The sequence below is a fragment of the Lepidochelys olivacea genome, assembly GCF_965140295.1.
Source record: "Lepidochelys olivacea isolate rLepOli2 genome assembly, chromosome: 1".
Classification (NCBI taxonomy): Eukaryota; Metazoa; Chordata; order Testudines; family Cheloniidae; genus Lepidochelys; species Lepidochelys olivacea.
In genome coordinates, this window is record NC_140411.1 from 150,466,128 (window position 1) to 150,493,767 (window position 27,640).

The 27,640-nt window shown below is 40.1% G+C and overlaps 1 protein-coding gene across 3 annotated transcripts in view; it reads right to left on the minus strand.

Moving 5' to 3' along the window:
- Positions 1-27,640, minus strand: part of DMD (dystrophin) — a gene marked incomplete at both ends in the record, with an annotated part of 1,846,964 nt that overhangs the window by 1,005,703 nt on the left and 813,621 nt on the right. For all 3 annotated transcript variants that reach the window (XM_084636024.1, XM_084636023.1, XM_084636025.1), the window contains one exon: positions 24,052-24,224. In XM_084636024.1, coding sequence (XP_084492150.1) covers positions 24,052-24,224 — 173 coding nt within the window. The remainder of the gene's footprint in view (positions 1-24,051; positions 24,225-27,640) is intronic.

The window sequence follows — 27,640 nt, forward strand, 5'->3', positions numbered from 1 at the left end:
GAATCAACTAAACTGCACTTTTTGAAAGTATATGACTTGTCTAAAGTTCACATTTGGTCACTAATGTGTTACATTCCTTGGAGTTATAAACTAATGTAGTGAAAAAGCATCTAGTAATCTGTAACATGGCGGAAAAAAAGAACAGGTTTAAAGAATATTAAACTTTGTTTGAGAGTTATATCAGAGCTTTTGGTTTTCTACCTTAGCTTTCTTACCTGAATGTGCTACGTAAGCATAATTGTTTATAACCGTAATATTTGTCATAATATGCCAGCCAGTCTTTAAGAATACTGAATAAAGCTGAAAGGTTATTGGCTCCTGTAACAAAAAAACCTAGATCTATAAATTTTTACTACTTCTAACATTTTCACTTGGGAATCAGAGGGAAGATAGAAACTCTAGTCAAGGGAGGAAGGAGGAATGTCTGTTTTTAAGTAGGTTTCAGAGTAGCAGCCATGTTAATCTGTATTCGCAAAAAGAAAAGAAGTACTTGTGGCACCTTAGAGACTAACCAATTTATTTGAGCATAAGCTTTCGTGAGCTACCGCTGACTTCATCGGATGCATGTAGGCAGGAAAGAGAGCTCTGCAACAGTGAGTGTGAATTTTTTCTTGTTGTTTATATAGGTGATTCAGCCCTGATACTCTGAAGATATAGGACAACTGTTGTCATAAATATAAAGGGAAGGGTAAACCCCTTTGAAATCCCTCCTGGCCAGGGGAAAGCTCCTCTCACCTGTAAAGGGTTAAGAAGCTAAAGGTAACCTCGCTGGCACCTGACCAAAATGACCAATGAGGAGACAAGATACTTTCAAAAGCTGGGAGGAGGGAGAGAAACAAAGGGTCTGTGTCTGTCTATATGCTGGTCTTTACCGGGGATAGACCAGGAATGGAGTCTTAGAACTTTTAGTAAGTAATCTAGCTAAGTATGTGTTAGATTATGATTTCTTTAAATGGCTGAGAAAAGAATTGTGCTGAATAGAATAACTATTTCTGTCTGTATATCTTTTTTGTAACTTAAGGTTTTGCCTAGAGGGGTTCTCTATGTTTTTGAATCTAATTACCCTGTAAGATATCTACCATCCTGATTTTACAGGGGGGATTTCTTTATTTCTATTTACTTCTATTTTTTATTAAAAGTCTTCTTGTAAAAAACTGAATGCTTTTTCATTGTTCTCAGATCCAAGGGTTTGGGTCTGTGGTCACCTATGCAAATTGGTGAGGCTTTTTATCCAACATTTCCCAGGAAAGGGGGGTGCAAGTGTTGGGAGGATTGTTCATTGTTCTTAAGATCCAAGGATCTGGGTCTGTAGTCACCTAGGCAAATTGGTGAGGCTTTTTACCAAACCTTGTCCAGGAAGTGGGGTGCAAGGTTTTGGGAAGTATTTTGGGGGGAAGGACGCATCCAAACAGCTCTTCCCCAGTAACCAGTATTAGTTTGGTGGTGGTAGCGGCCAGTCCAAGGACAACGGGTGGAATATTTTGTACCTTGGGGAAGTTTTGACCTAAGCTGGTAAAGATAAGCTTAGGAGGTTTTTCATGCAGGTCCCCACATCTGTACCCTAGAGTTCAGAGTGGGGGAGGAACCTTGACAACTGTTTTTCCCCATCTTTCCATACTCCCTCAGTTTCCAACTAGTTAGTGCATATTTTGCAGAAAGACATGAAGAGAAAATATTGCATTAGATAGGAAAACAAACAATTATTTTGTTTTGTTTTGTAAGCCTTAGAAAGCACTCTTACTGCAAAAGCTCCCCCTAGTGGGGTTTCTCTGAAGGTCCTTAAATCTTTCACATGAGGTCCAGGGAATAGTTTTACAGTTAGTGTGCTCTTTCACTGTGCCTGATTCTGCCCAGGAGAAGGCCAATTGTCTCATAGCATGCACAGTTATAAAAAAAGAAGAAGAAAAACCACTAACTTCTGCAGGCTTCTGTAATTGAATATGAACTGACTAAATGTTCCCTTTCTGTGCTTCTAATATAAAACAAAACAGTCGGTTTCCTCCTCCTCCAAACTCTATGGTCCTCTCATACCTAATCTCATCATACCTCAGAGCTCCCCAAGCTCCTTTGTGAGGTAGTTTTTGAGTCTGTCACTAGGAGGAAGAATGGTCTTTTGATTAAGGCACTTAAACCAGGACTCAAGAGATATGATTCTATTCTTGGCTCTCCTAGTCTTCCTAGGTGACCTTGAACAAGTATCTTAATCTCTCAATGCTTTTGTTCCCCATCCGTAAAATTAGGATAATATATCCCGTACCTCACAGGGGTGTTGTGAGGATACATTCATTAATATTTGTGAGTGCTCAAAATACTACAGTGACAAAGGCCATAGAATCAATCATCCCTGAATCCTTAGATATCATCATTAAAAAGCATTCTATCATCAAGTGTAAAGTTCTTCTACCTTACTAGTGGAATTAATTCCCACAAATAAAGCAGGTTTTTGAAAGTGTAACAATATCACCAGACACTAGAGGATTAAAAGATGGTTTTAGAGTGAGACCACGATAGTGAAAGCCAAAATCTACCTTTTGGCATGTGTGCTGCTCACACGGACATAAATATTCATGAACATATCAGAGGGGAGTTCGGCCTTCAGATTCCAAAATATGAGGCAATAGTTTTCAAAGATGCCATAATATTGTGATGACTTCTTAAAAAGTTACTTTGTGGAACTGGAAAATTGTTCTGCTTTTGATGATTTGTAAAGATTTACATCATGTAATTATAAAATGCAGTGGCTATAATTATAAATATTATATACATATTACTGTATAAGTACATTAACTGATGTTTCTGCTAAAAGGATTAGAAATGAAATAGTTACTGTTCATCTTTAAGACTCAGAGCTAACAATCTAATGAGATGAAGGGGGCAATCACACCTTTTAGAAATACAGTTTAAGATGTCACAATAGCAACTTTTTAAACCAGGGTCCTGTTTTCAGAGTTATCATCACAAACAAGAGGGCTCAGATTTTATTTGTATATTTTTAATGAAAGCCTAGATCCTGGGGTACAATTTTGTGTCAATGGGTGAAATATGTGGCAAATGCCATGGTTGATGAATCACGACATAAACTAATCTCGGCCTATATTCTGAGAGCAATAAAGTCTGTTGGCTGATCCAAGATTATTATAGAGAATCCTAAAATATGCCCTTCCTTTTTCTGAAAGCAGAAACATAAGCATTTTCTTCTACTTTGGGGAATATATATCATGGGTTGTTGACTTAATACCTGCTTGAAGAATATTAAGTATTTTCCTCAGATACATATTTCATTACATTTGGCCTTTCAGTAACTATGCTACCAGATAAAATATGCAGCTATTGATAGGCTGTTTTCTTCTACAGCAGAACTCCCTCATAGAAAATATGGTTTTATCTTATCAAATATATTCATAGCAGAAATTAAATGTCTTATCAATAGATAAAGGATTATCACTAGTCCTCTGCTGTCGGAATCACAGTACATGATTCTCCTCCAGTTAACATCCATGTAATCCAGAAGTAATTCTACTGAAGTACGTGGTACTGGAGGATATAGGCTAAAGTCCAGTCCAATGCCTGGTTCAAGTTACAGGGCTAAATGCTTGCAGAGGCTACTCCTTTATTAGGCAACAATGCAGCAGAACCCTTCAGCATATGCATCATTTCTAACCAGTGACACTAATTATTGTGTTTAAAAATAAAGCACCTATATTATGCTTTGCTGAATTGGCTTTGCTGGGATGGGTGATGGGATTGGATTGCTCGATGGTTGACTCTTCTGTTCATTCCCTCTGAAGAACCTTTGACCACTGTCAGAAGACAGGATACAGGGCTAGATGGACCATTGGTTTTACCCAGTATGGCTGTTTTATGTTCTTAATTGGCACCTAATTATTCTGAAGGCTCTCAAGTGACCCCAAAAAGATCTGTGTAGCAACAAATCCTCTACCTGTACTCAGGAGCTTCTTGTGCTAGAGATGTGATTTGTGGATGGTGGTGGAGTGTCCCCACATACACTCGGCTTCATGCCACACAAGTATTATGAAACATCCCCTTATGGAATGGAACCATTCTAGTTTCACTTCTGCAGAAGCAAGTGCTGTATCTGCCCCATAAAAATCCCCCCAAATATAGGCAATTTATTTATCATTTTAGTCATTTCAGTCTCAGAAAGACTGATAGTGACATGAGTACCTTTCATACTGAAATTATAAAATCTCTGAATTTTTATTCTTTTTAATTGAAAAGCAACATGAACAGAGTTAATAACCACTCTAACAACTGCAGAAGAAGAATAAAGGCTGAACCTGTTACAAATTTGGGTTTTTTAAGGGGTGAAGGCAGAATATATTTAGCAAGGCAAATGCATTGCTCAAAATAGCCAGATATGAAATCTTGGAATAGCAAAAAATAAAAATAGTAAAAATTGTTAACAAGGGGCCCTCCACAAAGTCTAAAATGACAGGAAATTGGCCACTGTTCCTTATTATGAAATAGTGTTAACCAAGATTGCTATACAAGAGATAGCATTTTTCAAATGCTGTACATATAACGAAGGTGCTTATTTATGTCCAACTATGTTCAAGTACAGAAAAGGAAGTTAGTTTTACTATACTGTTATGGAGAAAATTTTCCATTTATTTACTTTAAGCCATTTAAATTGATCTTGAAGAGATTGCTGTGGATGTCAGGGTGATGGGATCCTTGACTAGAGGAGAAAGGTCCTATAAAAATGTAATTAGGTTCCTCCCTAATGTCTTTGGAACTAAAAATACAAAGCGCCAACAACTTAAGAACAAAATGCAAGTGAACAAACTCCTTATGTATATTCCCCCTATGACCCTCTTGGTATGGAGGCCCTTCAGATTGCTAAGTAGACAAAAGTCTTGGTATAGGGGTAAAGATAGAAAAATGGAGACTGCATTATAATTTATGGTGAGCAACAGATACCCATCTCATGAAAGCTCTACCCCCACAGGAAAAGGATCTTTGTTGCTATTATTATTGATTGTGTATATTATCGCTACGCTGCTGTAGGAAATAAACATGGCCCTGAACAGGTGCTTACTGGAGAATAACTAGATGCTCTAATTGTCATTGTTGGAACTTACTTGTAGGTTTTCAGGAACCCCAGTTCAAAGAGAGACATCTCTGAAAGTCCATTTAGAATTCCTATACTGGCCCTTTTTTTAGTTTGCTTGGAGTGAGGTAGATGCTTTTGTTAAGCTCTTTTAGACTATATAGAGGTTCAAGACCCCAGGCTAGGGTGTTTATTTAACAGGAGGCAAAAGTGGTTCAGGCAACAAAAAAGTCATTATTCATTCTAGCCAACACCTAGCGAGTTATTTTATCCAGGGATGAGACTGGATGAAATCTTATTGCTGCATCAGAAGCATCTTTAGCCATCCTGAAGGAGATTTATTAGAAGAGGCACTCTTATGACAGAAGGCCTTGATCTCTTTACATAAAGCTCCACTGACAGTAAATTCCCTTATCTTGTCAAGTGAAGATTATATGTATTTCCATGAATTTGATAGTTGAAGATACAGATGGTTTGGTTATTTTAGGTCTGAGACTTGATAGTTGAACTAACCCTTTTCATATATATTTTTCTGGGTGGAGCAGCCAACAAAGTGAACAAATGCATTAGCTCTCCTACTTTTTAAATACACCAATATTATAAACACTAGAATATATAATTGGTATAGTAGCAACAGCATAACTGTTCCACAGTGAGGAGTTGGTTATGCAACATATTTGACCAGGAAGCATAAACCAGATGACCCTTCCAAAGCTGAAGTGATACATTCTCATAGTGTGCCATAGTCTTGTTGCAAGTAGTGGGAAACTAAATCAGGGGATCTTAATAAAGTTATTCCCAAGCCCAGCTCTCCTGTGTGATGATACATTGTGATAAAAGGAAAACAGCAAAATAAACATCTGCTCCATTTTAGTTATCTTAAACAGCACAGTGTTTAAAGACTGCATGCTGTGAATTAATCCCCGTTTTTATCAGAACAGCAACTGGATCCTCTAGATAATTATAAATTCTAAGAAATAGCTTATACTGTGAATCTAATCTAAAAGGAGACAAGGTATTCTAGAGAAGCATTACACTATTTCATATTACAAAATACTACTTTTAACTAATTAAATGCAAATGTACCCTCCCCAAAGAAGCAGCATGAAATATGCAGGGTTTTTTTGGTTTTTTAAACAGGAAATCCCATGAATCTCTTGAATTTTTCTACTCCAGCCCAATGAGAAGATAAATTTTAAATGAGTAATACTAATGGTCCCATGAGACAAAATATAAAGGGTTAAATTCACCCCAGTTTTATAGATGGTACGGTCTTTGGACAGTGATTGTCATTTACTGTAAATTTGTACAGCATCAAGCACAATGGGGCCCAATCTAGTCATAGGGTTTATGTGCTACCCAAATAAATGTTAAGGAAGAATTACTCCAGTTTCTGCTGGAATAAAGAGGGTTCAGGTCTCTTGATGGTGAAAAGTCTGCCAGGGATGCTGGGGCAGCTTCAATCACCTTTCAGCTTGGGGCCAGCAGGAGGCTAACATAGTGCAAAAGTTAGATGCACTAGTGAGGGGATAGCCAGAGCCACCAAGTCTTGTGCTAAATCAGTGGATCTCCTCATAATCCTCATCTGGCAGAGGCTTCCTGTCTTCTCCTAAAGGTGAATCCCCCTACGGTGCAGAAGGCCTTGCTGGCACAAGACAGTGCCAATTTGTGAACTAAGTCTGTTAAGTCCTCAATAGCAGGTTAAAAGAAGAACTATTTATCCACCTCCCCACATCTCTACCATCCCCAAAACAGACCTTTGTTAGGAAATAAATTGGGATCTAAAACTGCATAGCTACTAGTTTGTGTTGTACAAAACCACTCTCTATACTGGCTTCCCATAAAGCACCATGTCAAACTCAAGGTGCTCAATGGCGTGTGCCAAGGTCACCTAAATCTCCAGAATGAGATTGCCATCTGACAGCTCTGCTCCTCGGGCACAATCCAACACAAGGGTGAATTTCATCTGTGAAGGAGGCAGCTCTCGCAGAGGTCAGGCCAAGGCAGTGGAATGAACTTCTACTGAACCTAGGAACTAACACAAACCTCGCCATCAGCCACATTTCTTTGCACACTAATGTGAACATATAGCACAGTGTACATACAATATGTAAATAAAAATCTCACACTATTTTCCCTGGGAAGATGAAAGGGAAAGAAAGAATCATACATAGCAGATAATAGTCATATTGCTTTATAGTCCGATTGGAAGAATCTATGGTGATGAAGGCAGCATAACTATATCAAGATGGTTCAGTTGTGGGATAAAATCAGCTCATGATGAAGAACAGTTGGCCGGTGCTACATCTGAGCAAGACAGAGCTGATGGGCAGAGGAAAGTATTTAAAAGAGTGTGCAGCCACGTTGCAGTCTCCTTTGATTGAACACCCCCACCCCCCCCAACAACTGATCAATTTAGTCTGTAGCCTACGAGTTCTTTTGTATTCATCACTGACATTGAACCCTCACATAGCAGTATCCACGAGAAATGCTTTCTGCTATCTTCAGTTAGCTAGATGACTCCATGCTATTGTGGTGGACGAAGACCTGGCCTCAGTTATTTATGTCTTCGTCACCTCTTGGCTGGAATACAATAATACAATATACTGGACATGAAGCCTTAATCACTCAGGAAACTCCAACTAGTGTACAGTGCTGCAGTGCATCTCCTCAAAAACACAGGCTAGTGTGAGCACATCAAATCTGTTCTCTGCTCCCTACACTGGCTTCCCTTAGAATTTCAAGCCAAGTTCAAGATCTTTGTCCTTATCATCAAAAAGAAAAGGAGTACTTGTGGCACCTTAGAGACTAACCAATTTATTTGAGCATAAGCTTTGAGCATAAGCTTTCGTGAGCTACAGCTCACTTCATCCAATGAAGTGAGCTGTAGCTCATGAAAACTTATGCTCAAATAAATTGGTTAGTCTCTGAGGTGCCACAAGTACTCCTTTTCTTTTTGCGAATACAGACTAACACGGCTGTCACTCTGAAACTTATAATCAAAGTGGATCCAGGACATCTAAAAGACCATCTAAAGCTCTGTGACAGAGACTGGTCAACAATTGCACTCCCATGGCACCCTCTACATTAAGGCCAGGATTATACTTAAAATTTAGGTTCACCTAGATACATCACTTGGAGGTGTGAAAAATTCACATATCTGAGTGAAGCAATTCAGCTGACCTAAACACTGCTATATTGATGGAGAGGTGGATTAACTACAATGATGGAAAAATCCCTTTCACTGCTGTAGAAAGCGATACTGTAGCACCCGTAGCATAGGCATAGCCTAACAATAAATCTCATCTAGGGACAGTCCGAGAATGAGGAATGAAATCCCACAGGAAGTAAGGGCCATCAAAAACCTCATCACCTTCCGCTCCAAGTGCAAGACTCATTTCTTTGACCTTGCCTTCTCTAACATAATCACATAGCAACAGGTAAGTTTATATTTAAAAAAAAAATGAAACTCTACTGTACATACATCTCCCCCCAGGAAAAGGACAAGAGAACAAACAATGTGTGACAGCCGTGCAGTCACATCATCTAATGCACTACACTCTCAGATAGCTTGGTGATGGGCAATCTATAACAACTTATGTAGAAGGGAATGAGAACCAGAGCAAAACAGAATAGAAACCTGATTAGTGACAAAACCTGATTAATTTTTAGCTTACATTGTAAATGTTGGGAAGCAGGAAGAGAGAGACTTGTGCACCAGCAGCTCATTTTTTGCCAAATGCTGCAAGACGTTCAAATACTCCAGGCTACAGTACAAATTTAAAGTACAGGATTTAGCACAAAGAGTTGTGTTTTCTGATTAAAAGTTTATTTTCTTCTTTTTTTGTTTGTTTCCCCTCTAAAGAATTTAAGTAATTTTAATGTGAGGAAAAGGCCTTAGGATCCCATACCTCTGCCCTTTTCTGTTCATCTTAATCCCACGTTCCTCATTCGCCATCTCCTTCAATCCTCACCTTCAGAAATCAATCCACTGTAAGTGTCACAAACACATTTACAATTTAATTGCCTAATGTGGTAGCTTATTTTGTATGTTTGTTACCCTTTGTGTGAAATAGTTCAGCTCAAATTCCCCATTTATTCTTAGTTTCATTGTAATTAACTTTTTATTGAATTTTTCACAAAAATCAAAGCGCAATATACACTCAGTGTTGTCATGCAGCGTGCCAGATTGGGAACAGTTGGTAGATAAAGGATAGAGCGCGTCTCTCTAAAAGGTGTTCTATTAGCTTTATCAATGCCTTCCATAATACTTGAAAAATTCTCATCTCAGTAGCTATTCACTTTATCACTCAGTCCAAAATGAACTCCAATGGCTATAAGAAGGGGCAATACTGCAATAAAGAAGTCTATTAAGAAAAACACACAAACAAGACTGTCAAGAAGCTGTGACAGTCTAACATTGTAAAAACTGCTTTATATTTGGCTTTAAAAAGTGAGGTGAATGTACAAGCAATTTTCTTCTTTTGACAAATGCAAGTTTTCAATAGTTTTCCAAGTTTTGCAAAAATGTATGCACCATCTGAATTACATACTTGATTCATTAATGTTTTATGTTGTACAGGCCAAATTCAGCCTAAGTAAGTGGTTACACTTCCCAATGACTGCAATGGGAGCACACCAGTTCATACTTGGATGAATTTGTTCCTTTTTCCCTAATTGTCCTGAATGGAGAGCAAACCACAGGACACAGTAGGAGTGGCATGACACTGTCTCCTTTGTGAGCCTAATAGGATTAATAATTTTAAAATCATTCATCGTTGGTTCCCGTCATATCAAATTGCCACATTCCCTTATTCTGTGCTCACATTTATATATGAATTGACATTTTTTCTGACATTTCATTAAGTTGGATACATGTTACAGTATCAATAAGAAGTGCTCTTGGGAAAACAGAAATTTTACTACATTAGCAGTAGGATAGGTGTGCCAAAGTTATAGGGCTAGATGCACCTCTGTCCCCTCTTGTCTCTGAGTACATCTAGCCCAGGCATCAGGCCTCGTGTCTTTGCCCATCCTGGGGGTGTAAATATGAATGGTTTCTCTCTCTGGCTAGGACCCATCGTTTGGACACCTGTGGTCCTTTCCTTTGGGAATATGTAGTACACAGCAATCACACACTCTGCTTAAAACCAAATTATTGTTTATTTTAACAGAAGGACCCAGAGCACCGCAGAAAAATAGATTTTATAACAACCAACAGTGCACATGTATGTCTATCTTAACCTAAAGCCTCCCCATCCCCTAATAGTAACCTAGCAGGCCTAACTTTTCAGACGTCCTCCAGTCTGGTTTCCCTTAACAGCTACCCTGTTAGAAAGTGATCCTTTTTAAACCTCCCATAGTGCTTTTGACCTTCTGTGATCTCAGGCGTTTTCCTTCCTGACATTGTCTAACAGCTCTCAACTGTTTGCTGAAAAATGGCTTGTCTTGATCCATTCTTCCCTTTCTGCTGTTTTTCCTGCCCAAAAGCCCCCTATTAAACTTAACCAATAAATTCATACAGTAAGCTCTCCAATAAGTTATTACTGAATGGATCCAAATCCATCATGAGGCTATCTAAGGACTACAACTAAAAACTGCTTGGGGACAGAACACAAGAAAAATAAAGGAAAACTTGAAAAGATCTGACTTAGGACCCAAACATTTGGCAGACTGTTCAAGGCCTTTAACTCTTTGGAAATATGCCCATGCACTAGATCACAAACTACAGTTCTAACAAAACCCTACTTTATATCTGGGAAAAGAGAAAAGGATTAAAAAATAGGGGTAGTGATATCACGGTGTGTGTGTGTGGGGGGGCAGTGTCAACTATAGACCACCAAATCATGAAGAGGAGGTGGATGAGGCATTTCTCAAACAAATACCAGAAATATCCAAAGCACAGGACTTAGTAGTAATGGGAAACTTTAAATACCCAGACATCTGTTGCAAAAGTATGTCAAAACATAAAATCTACAATAAGTTCTTGGAATGTATCAGAGACAACTTTTTGTTTCAAAAAGTGGAGGAAGTAACCAGGGGAACAGACATTTTAGACTTGATTCTGACCAGTGGGGAGAAGTTGGTAGTGAATCTGACAATTAAAGGCAATTTGGGTGACAATGATCATGAAATGACATGTTTTATGAGTCTCGGGAAGGAAGGAGTGAGAGCACCAGAATAAGGATAATGGGCAACAAAAAAAGCAAACTTTAACAAACTCAGAGAACTGGTGGGTCCCATAGAAAGAAAATCTAAGGGATAAAGGAGTTCAAGAGAACTGGCAGATCCTCAAGGAAACAATATTAAAGGCACAAGTGCAAACTGTTCAAATGCAAAGGAAAGATAGGAAGAATTGTAAGAGGCCAATCATGGCTCCATCAGGAAAATCAAAAAGGAATCCTATAAAAAGTGAAAATATGGTCAAATTTATAAGGAGTACAAAAGAACAGCACAAATATGTAGAGACAAAATCAGAAAGGCTAAGGTACAAAATGAGTTACATCTGACAAGGAACATAAAAGGCAATAAGAAGAGGTCCTTTAAATATGCTAGAAGCAAGAGAAAGATGAAGGAAAGTATAGGTCCTGTACTTAGTGAGGAAAGAGGGCTAATAGATGATGACATCAGAAAGCTGAGGTGCTTAATGCCTATTTTGCTTCAGTCTTCACTACAAAGGTTAATGATAACCAGATACTCAACACAATTATATAGACAACATGGAGAAGGAATGCAAGCCAAAATAGGGAAAGAACAGGTTAAAGAATATTTAGATAAGTTAGCTGTATTCAAGTCAGCAGGATTTGGTGAAATTCATCCTAGGGTTCTTAAAGTACTTGCTGAAGCAATCTCGACGACATTAGGAATGATCTTTGAGAATGGGATCGGAGAGGTCCCATAAGACTGGAGAAGGGCATAGTACATATCTTTAACAAGGGGAACAAAGAGAACTGAGGGAATTATAGACCAATCACTCTAACTTCAATACCTGGAAAGATACTCGAGCAAATTATCAAACGATCAATTTTTAAACCCCGGAGGATAATACAGTTATAAGAAATAGTCAGCATGGATCTTTCAAGAACAAATCATGCCAAACTCACTTTATTTCCTCCTTTTGATAGGATATTTGACTTAGTGAATGGGGGGAAGCAGAAGACAGGATATCCTTTGATTGCACTGTGACTTTTGACACTGTTCCACATGACATTCTCATAAGCAAACTAGGGAAATGGGGTCTAGATTAATTTACTATAAGGTAGGTGCACAACTAGTTGACAGACCATACTCAAAGAGTAGCTCTCAATGGTTCACTGTCAATTTGGGAGGCCCTATCTACTGGAGTCCTACAGCGGTTCGTCCTGGGCCTGATACTAGTCAATATTTTCATTAATGACTTGTATAATGGAGTAGAGAGTACGCTTATAAAACTAGCAGATGACACCAACCCGTAAGGGGTTGCCAGTATTTTGGAGGAGAGTTTTAAAATTCAAAGTGACTTTAAATTGGAGAAATGGTCTGAATTCAACTAGATGAAATTCAATAAAGCCATGTGCAAAGTACTTTATTTAGGAAGGAAAAATCAAATCCACAACTACAAAATGGGGAATAACTGGCTAGTTGGTAGTACTGCCGGAAAGGATCTGGGGGTAATACTATACCACAAACTATAACGGTAGTTAAGCTTTGGAATAGGCTTTCAAGGAAGATTGTGTAATCCCCATCCTTGGAAGCTTTTAAAAGCAAGTTGGACAAACACCTGTCAGGAGTGGTCTAGGTTTAATTGATCCTGCCACACCACAGGGAGCTAGACTTGATTTCTCAAGTTGCCCTCCAGCTCTACATTTCTATGGTTCCATATCACTGATTCAGATACGTATTTGAAATCTTTTCTGTCTCTTTCAATAAAGACCTATCTTCCACAAAGACATAGGCTACCAGTTAGACTAATGATCATCTATTTTATCTGAAATCTAACAAAAAAGGGATCCATGAGAGAGAGAGGGAGAGAGAGAGAGAGAGAGTTGATGACAGTTACTTGTATGAATCTTATTTCTAATGATTCTGGGGAATGAAAAGGGGGGAAGGAGAAAGGTAATTCAAAGTTAAGTCAGAGGAGTATGCTCCCACCTAGTCTGGGGCTGTATCCAGTGGCACTGAAATATTGTGAAAACCACTAACAATCTATTTTCCTTTTCTTTGCCACCTTCTTTATTAAAATAAACTGATATAAAAACTAAAAACTTCTGTAGAGACAAAGCAAAATCACAAAGGACCAAAGTGTATTACATATGAAGGCCCTAAATCTCCTTTTAATTCCAGCCAACAACAAATCTCCTAGCTGGTAATGAGCAGTGTGAAATTAGCTTCCAGAACATATCACTCCTGGTCCTGAATAATGCAAAACCTGCATCATAACTATGTTGTTATTATGGACACACATCAGAAACTACATTGTGACATTTACTGGTCTCCATTGCAGTTGTATCAAATAGAGCTGAGAAATCTGAATTTTTTCTGGAGGTGTGAAAACAAAGTTAGAAAAAAAACACACACCCAACATTTGTTTTCAAATGTGAGACTACCCATAAATATACGCAGGAATATTATTTATAGTCAAAAACTTAATTTTGTGGGTACACTTCCCAGTCACATTTAGGGACAGGTTACCTTATGCCTCTAAGACCAATCCCTATTGCAATAAGAGTACATAGGGGCACCACTCCAGTGGGTGCTTCTGGAGGAATTGTGATCTGAAGGAAGAGCCCATGTGACAACTTTTTTACAGTCTATGACTCCTGCCTCTCATTCACACCTCCCTGCAAGGATTGGGTTTGTGACTAGCCTCTCCACTGTGCTGCACGTGTTGTAGGGCACGAGTAAAAATAATCCCTTCGAGGGAAACACCAATTCAAACATCAATGTCCCAATATAAAACAGGATAGATGATAGTCTTGTGCTTAAGGCATTGGACTGGGACTCAAGATATCTAGGTTCAAATACCGACTCTGCTAAGGATGTCTAAAGCGAATTTGGCAAGTCACTTAATTGCTGTTTGTTGGGACCAGAATGTGGAGCTAAGGCAAGAGAAGGGCTCCTGGATATGGCCAATGTGACAGGTTCTCAGCATCCGTTCCTTTACTGGCACCTGAGATCTAGGGTGACCAGATGTCCCAATTTTATAGGGACAGTCTAAATATTCAGCGCTTTGTCTTATATAGGCACCTACTACCCCACCCCCATCCCAATTTTTCACACTTGTTATCTGTTAACCCTACCTCTCTCAATAACAGCAGACACAGGCCCCAAACTTCAGCTCACAATGCTTAATGCAAAGTCAGTCATCAGTAAAACACAAACTGTTTATGATGTGGTTATGTGGTCTTGTAATCCAGGAAGGAATCCAGATATGCACATTGATACTACTAGCTCTAATAACAAAGTTCAACATCATGATCAGAAGCTACTGCTGGCTTGTTTGCAGGACTTGGCTATGGGCAGGATGGAATCATTTAAAAGTGGCTCCCCTCATTCCTTCCTGAGAGATCCAAAAGGGTTGTTTAAGCCATTTGCTTTTTTCCTCCTCCGGAAGCTCTCAGCTGTGAAATCCCATGTATTTCAGCCCTGACCCAGGGTTATTCAGCATGTGTGAAGTCACTGGGTGATACTTTGTGGCTGCACTGTTTAATCTATATGCCAATATTCTGTTCCGTCATCAAACCCAGTCAGAACTATTTTCCTTTTCTTCTCCACTTTGCCAAGCACACAGACCAGGACGAAAGCCAGCTGGCTTAGGCTCAACGCAGTTAAGATAGACAGGATGCTTGTTGGCAGGAGTTAGCATTTGAGGAACTGGCAAAGGTTATGGCTGCTCCCTTGGGTAAGAGCATCTGCCTCGCTATTCTCCAAGTGGCTTGCAATCTCAGGGTGCAATCTCAAACGGCTGCTTCTTAATTTAAAGACAGCAGTAGCAGCCAGCCAAAGTCTATTTCATTTTCAGCTAGCCAAGAAACTGCATAATTTCCTTTGAGAGGCAGACCCCACCGTGGTTATCCATCCCTTTGTCACCTTGATGGCTATATGCTGTACCCTTCAAGGCCACTTAGAAGCTTCTGCTCACCTCTTCTGAAAAGGGTAGATTAGAGAGAGCATATTACATCAGTGCCCCAAATTCTGATTGGCTGTCAGTTCACTACATGTCCTTGTTACTACATATTAGATACAAAATATGTTAAAAGAAGATTATTAAAGTTGCAAAGTCAAGCACTCAAGAGTTAGGAAATGCAAGAATATGTCTGCCTATGTAATCATAATTTGATCCCCTTGTGTATGGATTTTGATACAGTCTTTAATTACACGGTCTCAAACTATTTTTTCCATAGGACCCTGCCTCAGTCAGTGTACATAAGGGACAGTGTTCACTTATTGAGCAGCTATTCAATATTTTGTTTTCTTCTCATTCCTTAATGTGTGGCCCCAGGCCTTATTTACCATAACTATTCAAATCCTGCTCTGAAGACAGAATTATTAACTTCCTCTTAGGCTTTTCTATGGTGCTTATCATTATAGAATTGTGAATGCCAAAACTATAACAGGGTTAAAAAGAGAATTAAATAAGTCCATGAAGGATAGGTCCTTTGATGGCCGATGGCCAAGGTGGTCAGAGATGCATGCCCATGCTCTGGATGTTCCTAAGCCTATAATTACCAGAAACTGGAAGGGGATAACAGGGGATGGATCACTCAATAGTTGCCCTGCTCTTTTCCTTCCCTCTGAAGCATCTGGCACTGGCCACTGTCGGAAGACAGGATACTGGGCTACATGGGTCATTGGGCTAACCCAGTATCGCTGTCCTTATGTTACTCCCCCAGCCCTCCCTTGCAATGCCACAAGCCCACCTCTTGTCCCCTCTTCATTTTGACTCAGATGGCTTCCTCCTGCATGCTGCCTGGGTGCAAGAAGGGGGTAACAGAAAGCACCTGAGAGACAGGCTCACTTCTCTCAGTTCCAGGACCTGACCCAGAGCATCCAGAAACAGGCTGTACAAGGAAAAGCTAGTTGTGGCCCTGGGCTGGAGAAAGCATGCTCTGGGGGAATGTTTATGTGCGGTGCTGTCACACATTGGAGCTGTAAAAGACTCGACCATCCTCCAGGAGGATGGAATCTTTGGAGATTTTTGTTAATTTTGAAGGTTTAAGCTATGGAACATGGGTAAACAGCCATTTTTTTCAAATGCTTATAACATCTAAATTTCGTCAGACTTATAAGCGGATGGCAAAAGGCACATACCATGATGCAAAGTCCAGTCTCTGCAAAATGTAAATTACTTCTCTGAAGCAAAGGGCACTATAGCATTTGAAAGAAAAGACCTCAAGAATTTTTTAAAGTGGACAAAAAAAAAAAAACATTTCCCCCAACCCTTGGTCTTTAAAATGGCTTCATTAATTTGCCTGAATTTTTCCAAAAACTGTCATCTTTAGGCTGACACCCAGCATAGAAAATTCCAGCCTGAACAGTTAAAATCTGGAAAAGTTTTAAGCAACTGAAAACAGGGTCTTGTAAAAGAAATGAGAATAATTGACCCTTCTGTTATTTTGGCAGGCTCTCTGTTTGGGAGAAGGCTTCTGCAGCACCTTTCTTCAGGAGCTCTCAGGGTAGGACTCTTTCCCGAACCTGTCAGACCACTTCTGATCTATCTGGCTCCCTTTTAAGTTCCACCTCCATCAGGAGCATGCTCCGCAGGTGTGGCTGGAGGGTCACCTGGGCCCAGAGTTGCTTCTTAAACCCTTCAATTCCAATGTGGGGTACATAAACCCCGTCACACTCCCTATGTAAGGTGCCTTGAGATTAAAATACAGTGTTTAACTGCCAAGAATTACTAGCTACATTTTTCTGATGTGGTAACTAAGAAACAGCGTTTCAGTAACTTAGCTACGAGGCATTTTGGGTTAGACGCTAGCTGTAGAACCAAGAAAACTACATTCTTCTCTTGGTCTGAGGCTTAACTTGGTTTTATCAGCACTGGAAGCGAACACAGGGCTGTGCTGAAGATGTATGCTTGACAAAATACAGATCTTCTCAGGTGTGCTTGGAATGACACAGGACTCAGTAGGTGCATTATTAGCCCCAACGCTACAAACAGATGTCCTAATATAGACTCCATCTATGCAGAGTTTCCTTGGGAGCCCTAGTCTTAGGCTAGGGCTACACTACAGAACTTACAGCAGCGCAGCTGCCCCAATGCAGCTGTGTCTCTGTAGCTCTGCTCGTGCAGATGGTCTAAGCTGATGGGAGAGAGCTCTCCCTTTGACTTCATTACTTCAGCCCCCACGTGCGGTGATAGCTATGTCAGCAAGAGAAGCTCTGCTGCTGTCTACACCAGCACTTAGGTCAGTGTAACTTGTCACGCAGGGGGTGTCTTATTCACAGCCCTGAGCGGCATAAGCTATCGCGTGTACATAGCCTGAGGCTACTGCAAGTTTCCCTTGGAGCATGAATGACCTTCAATTAGCACACCTATTTACAGGATGTGGGCCTTAGTTTGGCTAGTACTGCTCACACCTTTAATTTAAGGACCAGATTCACTGTCTATATCATAAAATTTTAAAAATAACTGCTTCTTCATTTGTCAGCACTCAATGGGATAAGAGAGAAGGAAAACAAGAAAAAGATGTACACATGCAAAAAACAAAAAAAAAAAACCTGTGAAATTTCAAACACCAACAATTTTGTTTCTGTCAAGGTTCCTCCCCCACTCTGAACTCTAGGGTACAGATGTGGGGACCTGCATGAAAAAACCTCCTAAGCTTATCTTTACCAGCTTAGGTCAAAACTTCCCCAAGGTACAAAATATTCCACCCGTTGTCCTTGGACTGGCCGCTACCACCACCAAACTAATACTGGTTACTGGGGAAGAGCTGTTTGGACGCGTCTTTCCCCCCAAAATACTTCCCCAAACCCTGCACCCCACTTCCTGGACAAGGTTTGGTAAAAAGCCTCACCAATTTGCCTAGGTGACTACAGACCCAGACCCTTGGATCTTAAGAACAATGAACAATCCTCCCAACACTTGCACCCCCCTTTCCTGGGAAATGTTGGATAAAAAGCCTCACCAATTTGCATAGGTGACCACAGACCCAAACCCTTGGATCTGAGAACAATGAAAAAGCATTCAGTTTTTTACAAGAAGACTTTTAATAAAAAATAGAAGTAAATAGAAATAAAGAAATCCCCCCTGTAAAATCAGGATGGTAGATATCTTACAGGGTAATTAGATTCAAAAACATAGAGAACCCCTCTAGGCAAAACCTTAAGTTACAAAAAAGATATACAGACAGAAATAGTTATTCTATTCAGCACAATTCTTTTCTCAGCCATTTAAAGAAATCATAATCTAACACATACCTAACTAGATTACTTACTAAAAGTTCTAAGACTCCATTCCTGGTCTATCCCCGGTAAAGACCAGCATATAGACAGACACAGACCCTTTGTTTCTCTCCCTCCTCCCAGCTTTTGAAAGTATCTTGTCTCCTCATTGGTCATTTTGGTCAGGTGCCAGCGAGGTTACCTTTAGCTTCTTAACCCTTTACAGGTGAGAGGAGCTTTCCCCTGGCCAGGAGGGATTTCAAAGGGGTTTACCCTTCCCTTTATATTTATGACAGTTTCAAAAACCAGTTATGGCTGCATAGTGACAACAGTGTTATTACCTATCTCATCAGTTACAGTAACATGAAAGCAAGTAAAGTAAATTAAGGACATAAACAATCTTACATTGTTCACTCAATTAGCAAACCTATTACTCTTATCCAAGTATAAAAAATGCATATATCATCACAGTCCCCCTAACTTGGTCTCCCACAATAAATACATACACACAAATTTTACCAAAAATAAATAATATTTTCCTATTAATCTACCTACAAAGCATTATTGTCAAGAAATAATTATAAGTGCTTTACTAAAATATTCTATCACATGGTAATTATATTATGTATATATATTTAGACTTTGAAATCTACAAAATCCTCCAACACATTAAAAATAAAAAATAATAAAAATAATCCATGGGTCAGTGTTAAGGTAACTGTACTAGGATGAATGTCCTCAGTATGCAGCTTGCGGGAAATAAGTGCAGGATGTTTTTAGTGGCCTGCCACCAGTGTTTATTGCTGGAAGCTTCTGAATACAGCCACTTTCCCTTTTCAGCCTGTTTAAATGCTGTAGAATTCTAAAACTTGCTTTTGATAGTCTGTTGGCAGGTACTGTATGTCCCATCTTTGATTCTCCCAGAAGATTCAATACAGCTGCTAAGATGTGAGGTAGTGGTGGAAGTTGTGGTGTAAATTTTTTCTATTTTGGGGAAAATTTGGGAGCAAACTGATCTAAAATATAAAATGTGTGCCCAGATACTCAATTATGGGTGGCTTGGAAAAGTCTGCAATGCAACTACTATACTGAGGTGAAGAAAGCTGATTTGTGGGCCAATAGTAAGTAAAATGATTAACTATCTAACACACCACACTGGGCAATTTTCCAGTTTGTCAGACCTCCCCAGCAGAACCTGTGAAGCAAGGAGTTTTGGGTAGCATGAACATGTTAGTTTAATATGGTGTGTTGGGGTTCCTCCCCACCACGCAACAAAAAAAAAAAAAACCTCTCTGATGTCAGCCGACTATAAGAGTTGAAACAAGAGCTTAGTAGCTGGTGTGACCCCCACAACAGTAGTGTTAAGCTAGTATGTCCAATAAAAGGTAGACTGCTTAAAGCAGCTTCCTTCATTATAAAGAGGATACTGAAAATATACTGAGTGGCATTTGGTGACAGGGGTGCTGGAATAATTTTTACAGTGGGGGTGCTGAGAGCCATTGAACCAAACTGCAAACCCTAATGGAAACCACTTCAAGCCATCATGTGCCAGCAATGCCCCTCTGCCATGTATATTGGTCAAACTGGACAGTCTCTACGTAAAAGAATAAATGGACACAAATCAGATGTCAAGAATTATAACATTCATAAATCAGTTGGAGAACACTTCAATCTCTCTGGTCACTCGATCTCTGACCTAAAAGTCGCAATATTACAACAAAAAGACTTCAAAAACAGACTCCAAGGAGAAACTGCTGAATTGGAATTAATTTGCAAACTGGATACAATTAACTCAGGCTTGAATAGAGACTGGGAGTGGATGAGTCATTACACAAAGTAAAACTATTTCCCCATGTTTATTCCCTTCCTCCCCTCCCCCCCCCCCCCCCCGCCATTCCTCAGACATTCTTGTCAACTGCTGGAAATGGTCCACCTTGATTATCACTACAAAAGGTTTTCTTCCCCCCCACCTCCCCGCTCTCCTGCTGGTAATAGCTCATCTTAAGTGATCACTCTCCTTACAGCGTGTATAACACCCATTTTTTCATGTTCTGTGTGTATATAAATCTCCTCACTGTATTTTCCACTGAATGCATCCGATGAAGTGAACTGTAGCTCACGAAAGCTTATGCTCAAATAAATTGGTTAGTCTCTAAGGTGCCACAAGTCCTCCTTTTCTTTTTTTAAAAAACTGTGCAATTCCAGAAAGCAGTTGAATGGATCATAGGTTATAATCATAGTCAATCATACCAAAATAGGACAGAATTAAGTAAACTGCAGTTGGAAAATAATAATAAATAATCATACTTTGCCCTTCATCTGATGATCGCAAAATACTTTACAAATAATATATATATATATATATCCTGTGGCAAATTGCTGGCACAATTATGATGGGTCCTGCGCTTCCTCTTCCTGGGGGGGGGGTTCAGGGTGCAGTTTTCTGCCCCTGAACTAGGGTATCTACTGTCCCACTAGTAACCGAAAGAAGAGTAGTGGAGAGGGAGGGACCCTGGCCCGCCCTCTACTCCAGGTCCCAGCCCAGGGGCCCTAGGGATAGTGGCAAACCACTTGAACTAGTTCTTCCTTCCCCTGGGCTACTTCCCTCTCCTGCTTTTCAGTTTGGGAGCTTCCTGCCCTCTCTCTCTGCACAAGCTGGGTGTCTCTTTACCTAGGGTCTTGCTCTTCTAGCCAGCCATGGCACTTCTCCAAACTCTCCTCTACTTCAACTCCTGCACTCTGCTCCAACTCCTTTCCCTGGCTGATTGAAGCAGGGGGTTTTTAATCAGGTGACTGGCTTCAGGTGCTCTAATTGGCTTCAGGTGCTTTTAATTAATCTATAGAAATCCTTCTTCCTTCTCCTCATCCTGGTACTTACATCTCTCTCCTATATCACTCTCCTGCTGCCTTCTGGCCATGCTGTATCACAAACCTCAAAACAACTGCCCGTGGAGCTGAATACTATTATAGTAGATCTTACATATGGGTAAATTGAAGCATAGAGGAAATGATGGCAGTGCTAGGAATAAAATATTGGAGGAGTTAACTTCCAGTCTGCAGCTTTCACCTTTAGACTCTATTCCCTCACTCTGGAACAGTGCAAGGATATTTATAAGGGCTCATGCAGAGCAGTGCAAGAATATTTATACAGGCAGAGGCAGATTACGGTTTTGTGGGGCCCTGGGCCAGGACAAATGGGGGCCCCCTCCACCCTTTCTGCCTGCAGTCCCCCCCAACCTGCCCATGCTCCTCCCAGGGAGCAGGGTCAGGGTTTGGGGGCTTTCCCAACTTCTCCCTACTGGTGCTCCTGCCGGGGAGAAGGGTCAGGGTACAGGAACATCCTAAACCCAGTCCCCGGCAGGAGCGCTGAAAGGGCTGGCGGAGTGTAGCAACCCCATACGCCCTGACCCCATTCTCCAACAGGAGCACCGGGTGGGCTGGCAGAGCAGATTGGGGCATGGAGGCATCCATTTTTCCAGGGGCCCCCAATTAGCCAGGGGCACAAGCCACATTGGCCCAGTGGCTAATCCACCACTGTATATGAGGTGGGGAGGGACTCTCAAAAAGGTACTGAACATTCATTTTACTAGTGTGGAATATAAGAATTTGGCTGAAGCTGAGCTTTGAAAAAACAGTGTTACTCTCTACCTGAGCTGCTTTTATCATCCAGTCTGCACTTATACCTCATCTTCACTGCTGCAAATGGCATTGTGACAAACAAAAGAATCCTAGTTAGTGCAGCCAGTGCTGAGTTATCTTATTTTAAAAAACAACAACAACAAGCCCCAAACATACACCCTGGAAATCTTCCCAGATTATACATCTGTCTCTCTAATTTACACTTTAGAGGATGAAACCAAACAGCAATGGCATTAGAAGGATTAGTGAATTATTCTTTCCACTAACTCTCCCTGATTTTCCTCCTTGGCTTATCCTCCAAAACAAAGCATAAATCAAAACAAAAGTTCGTTACTGGATGGCTATCTAGATGTACACTGCTACACAATCTGCATTATGCCTGTCACCATCAATTCATTTTTAATAAACATCATATTCCAGTTAGTTTACTTAGGTTTGGCTGGTAGGATAAACTAAAGAGTTGGTCCACAGTACAGTAAAGCATTTTTTCCCCTTCTCACTGCTACCATGGGTTCACCCCCTTAACCCATTTATATGATACCAATGGTTCTGAATTATAAATGAGATTTTTAGTACATTCATTCTCCTTCTGCCCCCAGTAAGTGTTTTGGGAACACTTTCTGTACTTCTTCAGACACTATACTATGCTGATGACTACCTGACAGGACACTGTATCAGCACATTTAAAAATGAAATTAGGAGGAAAATGACATTACAGCAAACGTCAAACTCCTTGTTCTGGGGTAGATGGGAACAGTTGCGGTAATTTATCAAGAAGAATTTCTAGGACTAAGACTACACAGTATTTTGACAGTATTATCTCGCTATAAATCCAAGACATAAGGTCCAATCCTGAAAACACTCATATGAATACTTCCAATGGCATCACTCACACATGTAAGGATTTTCAAAGCTAGAATCGTAGTCTCCAAATTAGAGTCTCAAAAGAATCACCATGTACTATTCTGTAGTAACGCAGTAAAAGTTTTGAACGCTGAAGCTACAAGCTTTTAATTAAGGAAAACTTAATTGCTAGTTTTAAAGTACACCTGCTACTCAAGTACTTGATATATCCCAAGTGGCAGAGGCATTTGTGCATAGTTTGGTACATCTCCAATGACATCTGGTATCTCATCCAATGGTACATTTTAAGAAAGACTTAGAGGAACCTCGACATTTTAGTAAAGGATGCCAAAAGCTTTAAATATAGATTTGTATATGGGGCATAAAATGAATTACTGGATTGCTAGACATATGTTATATTATATATACTAGCACAAACAAGACTTTAATTAGTAAGGCAGGTTTGGCTACTTACCCCATCATACCTGATTTCCATTCCAACGCACATTCCAAACAAAATAAAAATATATGTACTAAAGAAATAAATAGATCTCATGATTGATCACCACTGTATTATTGCTCGACTACCTTTTCCAATACCTTTGTTTATCACCCTCCCTTGCTGTCTAATATCTAATATTCAGTGGGTGCATTTAAAAAAGATTATTCTCAGCGTAGCGTTATTATCAATTCCAGACACATTCCTTGGACTTCAAGTGGGAATAATCCTGGAACCTGAAACATCTCTAAAACTGGAATGGATTTTTTCAAAACTATACCCCACCATAGGGTCAGATCCTGAAATCATTAGGGTTTTCATTGAGCACAAGGGGTTTTCTTGCATGGAAAAGTTGTTGTATCAGTGCCTTAAGACTATAAAATCTTCAGGGGAGAGGTATATGATTTTTAGTTGTCTGCAAATGGCCATGCACACACATAGCATTATATAAAGTGCAACACAAGTGGCAACTGGGCAAAATATTTTTAGATTTTACAAAATTGCTTCGAATTTAAATTTAAAAATTATATCTATGTTCCTGTGCTTAGATACCAGAAGCTGAAGCAATCACACCAGTAAGTCAAACGTTAATGAGCTTCATCATAAATAACAATATAAAGAAGTTACTTACGCCTGTCGGTCCCTGTACATCTTGTTAACTTTTTCCCACTGGAAATTAAGCCGAGTCAGCTTTTCCTGTATCTTTGCAGCTTCCCCGGGTGTGGCACTTTGCAAAGCTGATGTCTTCTTGCTGCGAATAACCTCAATCTGACCTGAGAATCTCCCCAGGCTATCTTTAACTTTCTGCAACATCAAATTTTTAGAAAAAGAAAATGAAACATCAGCTGTTGTTAAAAAGCAAACAAACAAAACAAAAACACCGTAATAACCTGGACAATGATAACAGTCCTACAATACTTAAGCAATAATGATTGAGACACAAGTCATTTCCTGGGGAATTAATAACTTGCAGAGAGAACTGATGGCTTGAGGTGAAGCAGAGGGCCATTAACCACAGCTAGTCATTAATTCCACAGGAAATAATGTGTTAAGGTTACTACTACTTTAACCCAGTTTATTCATAAGGAAATAGAACAAAACCCTCTTTTAACTTACATTGCACATCCTTTCCAAAACACCACCTGGTTAATCAAGTTTGCTTAGAAATGATCCAGCAAGCTAGCCAGGCTCATTCATTTTCTGGAGGGACCTTTAACTGTTTAACTACTGCTGTACATCTCTGATATGTGAGATCTTGTGTTCAGTACACATGCCACAGATATGAATGGAACAGCCTGAAATAATTAATACATTGAGTACCACTGACACTAAATTTTGCTGAATGTGCCATCTATGTTCACAAGACAGAGTTGGCCATTCTAGATCAGAACTTTAAGTCTAACTCTCTATCCACAGAAGTGGTTAGTTCTTGATGTTTCAGAAGAAGGTGAAATCCTCCAAATTGCACCAAGCTATGGAATGGTGTGCACTGGGGGACTGAAAGAGAAGAGGACAGAATTGTTTCCTGACCCTTAAAGCATATTTAAAATTGTTTTATAATCTTAAACTTTCAAAACTCCAGATGTTGTGAGTGGTCCTGAAATTATCCATCCAGTCACTCCATTAAATCCCGTGACAGAGAATTATGTGGATTGACTGTACACTGTGTAAAGTAATATATACATAATATTTTTATTTCTATTCTGCCTTCCATCCAAGAATTCCAAAGCACATTACAAGTGTCAGTGAATGTAGCTTCACAACCTTGAACCTCTCTTCCTCTCTGTGGTCCGTTTCCTTCCTTTCCCCTCTTTGAAGTCCTCCTCGGTGCTGCTTCTCATATCAAAAAGGTTTCCCGTTCCTCTCTTTCTGCCCTTCCACCAGTTGTTTCACATCTGCTTTGGATGGGTGCTACCCCTAGTGAGGGTGAATGTAAGTCCCCCTACTTCTGCCCCCCACCGTGCCGGCTGCCTGCAGGTGAAACAGTCTATTGTGGTACCCTTCTGGTGGCCTGTGGCCGGACGAAACTCGTGGTAGTGGGAGTATTGTCAATTGCAGCCCAAGCAGCCTACTCACAGGCATAAAATAAATACATAAAAATAAAATAAGAGGCTCTAGCAGACCCAGGCTTTGAGGGTTCCTGGGTGTTTGTGATTAGTACCACGAATAACTTATACCCACTGTATCACCTTGACTCAACATTTGTCTACTGATCGTGAACGAGTATCTACAGAATACTACTGAAAAGCAAATAGTTCTGCTCCATTGTCAGTTCAGTGTAAATTCTGGGATGCCTGGGAATGACCCTTTCAGTTTCCCTACTTAGATCTTTGACTATTCATACACTGACAGTCATACTTCCTCAGTCTGTCCAAAGTCTCAGTAGGGAAGCTGAAGGGGGCACAGGACATAACTATAGGATAAACCCAAAGAGAGTGCAGGAAGTAAAAATTAAACCTCCACATCTCAATTCTTAAAAACCTAATAATGTCCAAGGATAAGCTTCTACAACCCAAATCAGGATCTGTAACGACAGAGGTGAGATGGAGGGGATATAGGTGAGATGTCTCCCCAAATATCCTTAATTAGATACGGGTTCTTCCTTGCAAGGCCCCTTCCAAATGCTCATTTGGGAAAACCATATCACTAAGTCAGGAACTTGTTTCGATTCTGGGGAGTATCAAATATCTGTCTCCTCTTGACAGGTAACTGGGAAGGACATAATTAATACTTAGGAAAAAGAAATGGGCTGATGTTTTCAACAGCTGCCTCCTCCTGTCCTGTTCCTGAAAAGGCATAAAACACTTATGAAGACATTAAACCATACCATGGATGGGGTCCGGTCTACCACATTTTCCCCCCTTTCAGCTCTACCAATTTTTTTTTTTTAAAACATGAATTTGTTGGGAAAATCCAATGCAAAGTAGAAGGTGCACTAGTAACTCCAGCATAAAACTTCCTTTAAAAAAAATTTTAAAAATGAAAATTTCACTTTGTGGATTAATATGAAATGAATCTGAGTACCAGAGAAAACTATTTCTTCAAGCAGCTGACCTCCTCTGGCACATTGGTCAATCTACTAAACAGCCATAATTTACAACTTTCCTTCTGTTCCTTTGTCTTTACAGCACGTGGAAGGCTGCAAATATTGGTTTTCTACTGAATAACCCAAATATATAAAAAAACTTCAGCATAACATTATACATATTAGAGACTTACAAACAATTCACAAGACAAGCATGTGCACTATACGTATTTAACTTGAACAACTCTTCGTTCCTCACAAACACCTCAGTACTGTATGGCACACCATCCTCAGCACTATTCCAGGGGGGTAATATGGATGAACTCAACCTTTTCTTACATATGTTTTAGCCACAAATTCTGTAGGCTGCTCACAAGCAGGTCATACATTCCTATATCTTGTCGAGGGCATTTCAGAGATTCCAGTGCCACAAAAACACATATGTTGCTTGGTGAGTTGTTTTTCATTTGTATCTCTGTAGTAGTTCTGTTTGGAAGGGTCTCGCTGAATTAGATCAGTCTCTCTTTTGAAGCTTGCCAAGACTCTTGCTTGACAGAGTCCACATTTGGTACTTCCTTCCTGCAACCTGTCCAACTCATCTTTTCTCCTGCCAGTATTCCCTAGCCACCCACTATCTGCCCAGACTCTGCCCACATTGCTCCGCATCTCTGTTTCTCTCCCTCACTTTTTTCTGAAGTATATGGCCTCAGCCCTGATCTAAACTAGGACTTTAGGTCAAATTTAGCAGCGTTAAATCGATGTAAACCTGCACCTGTCCACACAATCAAACCCTTTATTTCGACTTAAAGGGCTCTTAAAATCCATTTCCTTACTCCACCCCTGACAAGTGGATTAGCGCTTAAATCGGCCTTGCCGGGTCGAATTTGGGGTACTGTGGACACAATTCGATGGTATTGGCCTCCGGGAGCTATCCCAGAGTGCTCCATTGTGACTGCTCTGGACAGCACTCTCAACTCAGATGCACGATTGTTTGCCCTTGCTCTGATGCAGGGAGGGGCGACTGATGACACGGCTTACAGGGTTGGCTTACAGGGAGCTAGAATCAACAAAGAGGGTGGCTTTACATCAAGGAGTATTTCAGGCAGGACTTCACGGAGGGTTCCAATAAGAAATGGTGCACCTAAGTTATTGTTCTTATTGGAACAAGGAGGTTAGTCTGGCCTCTGATTGATAC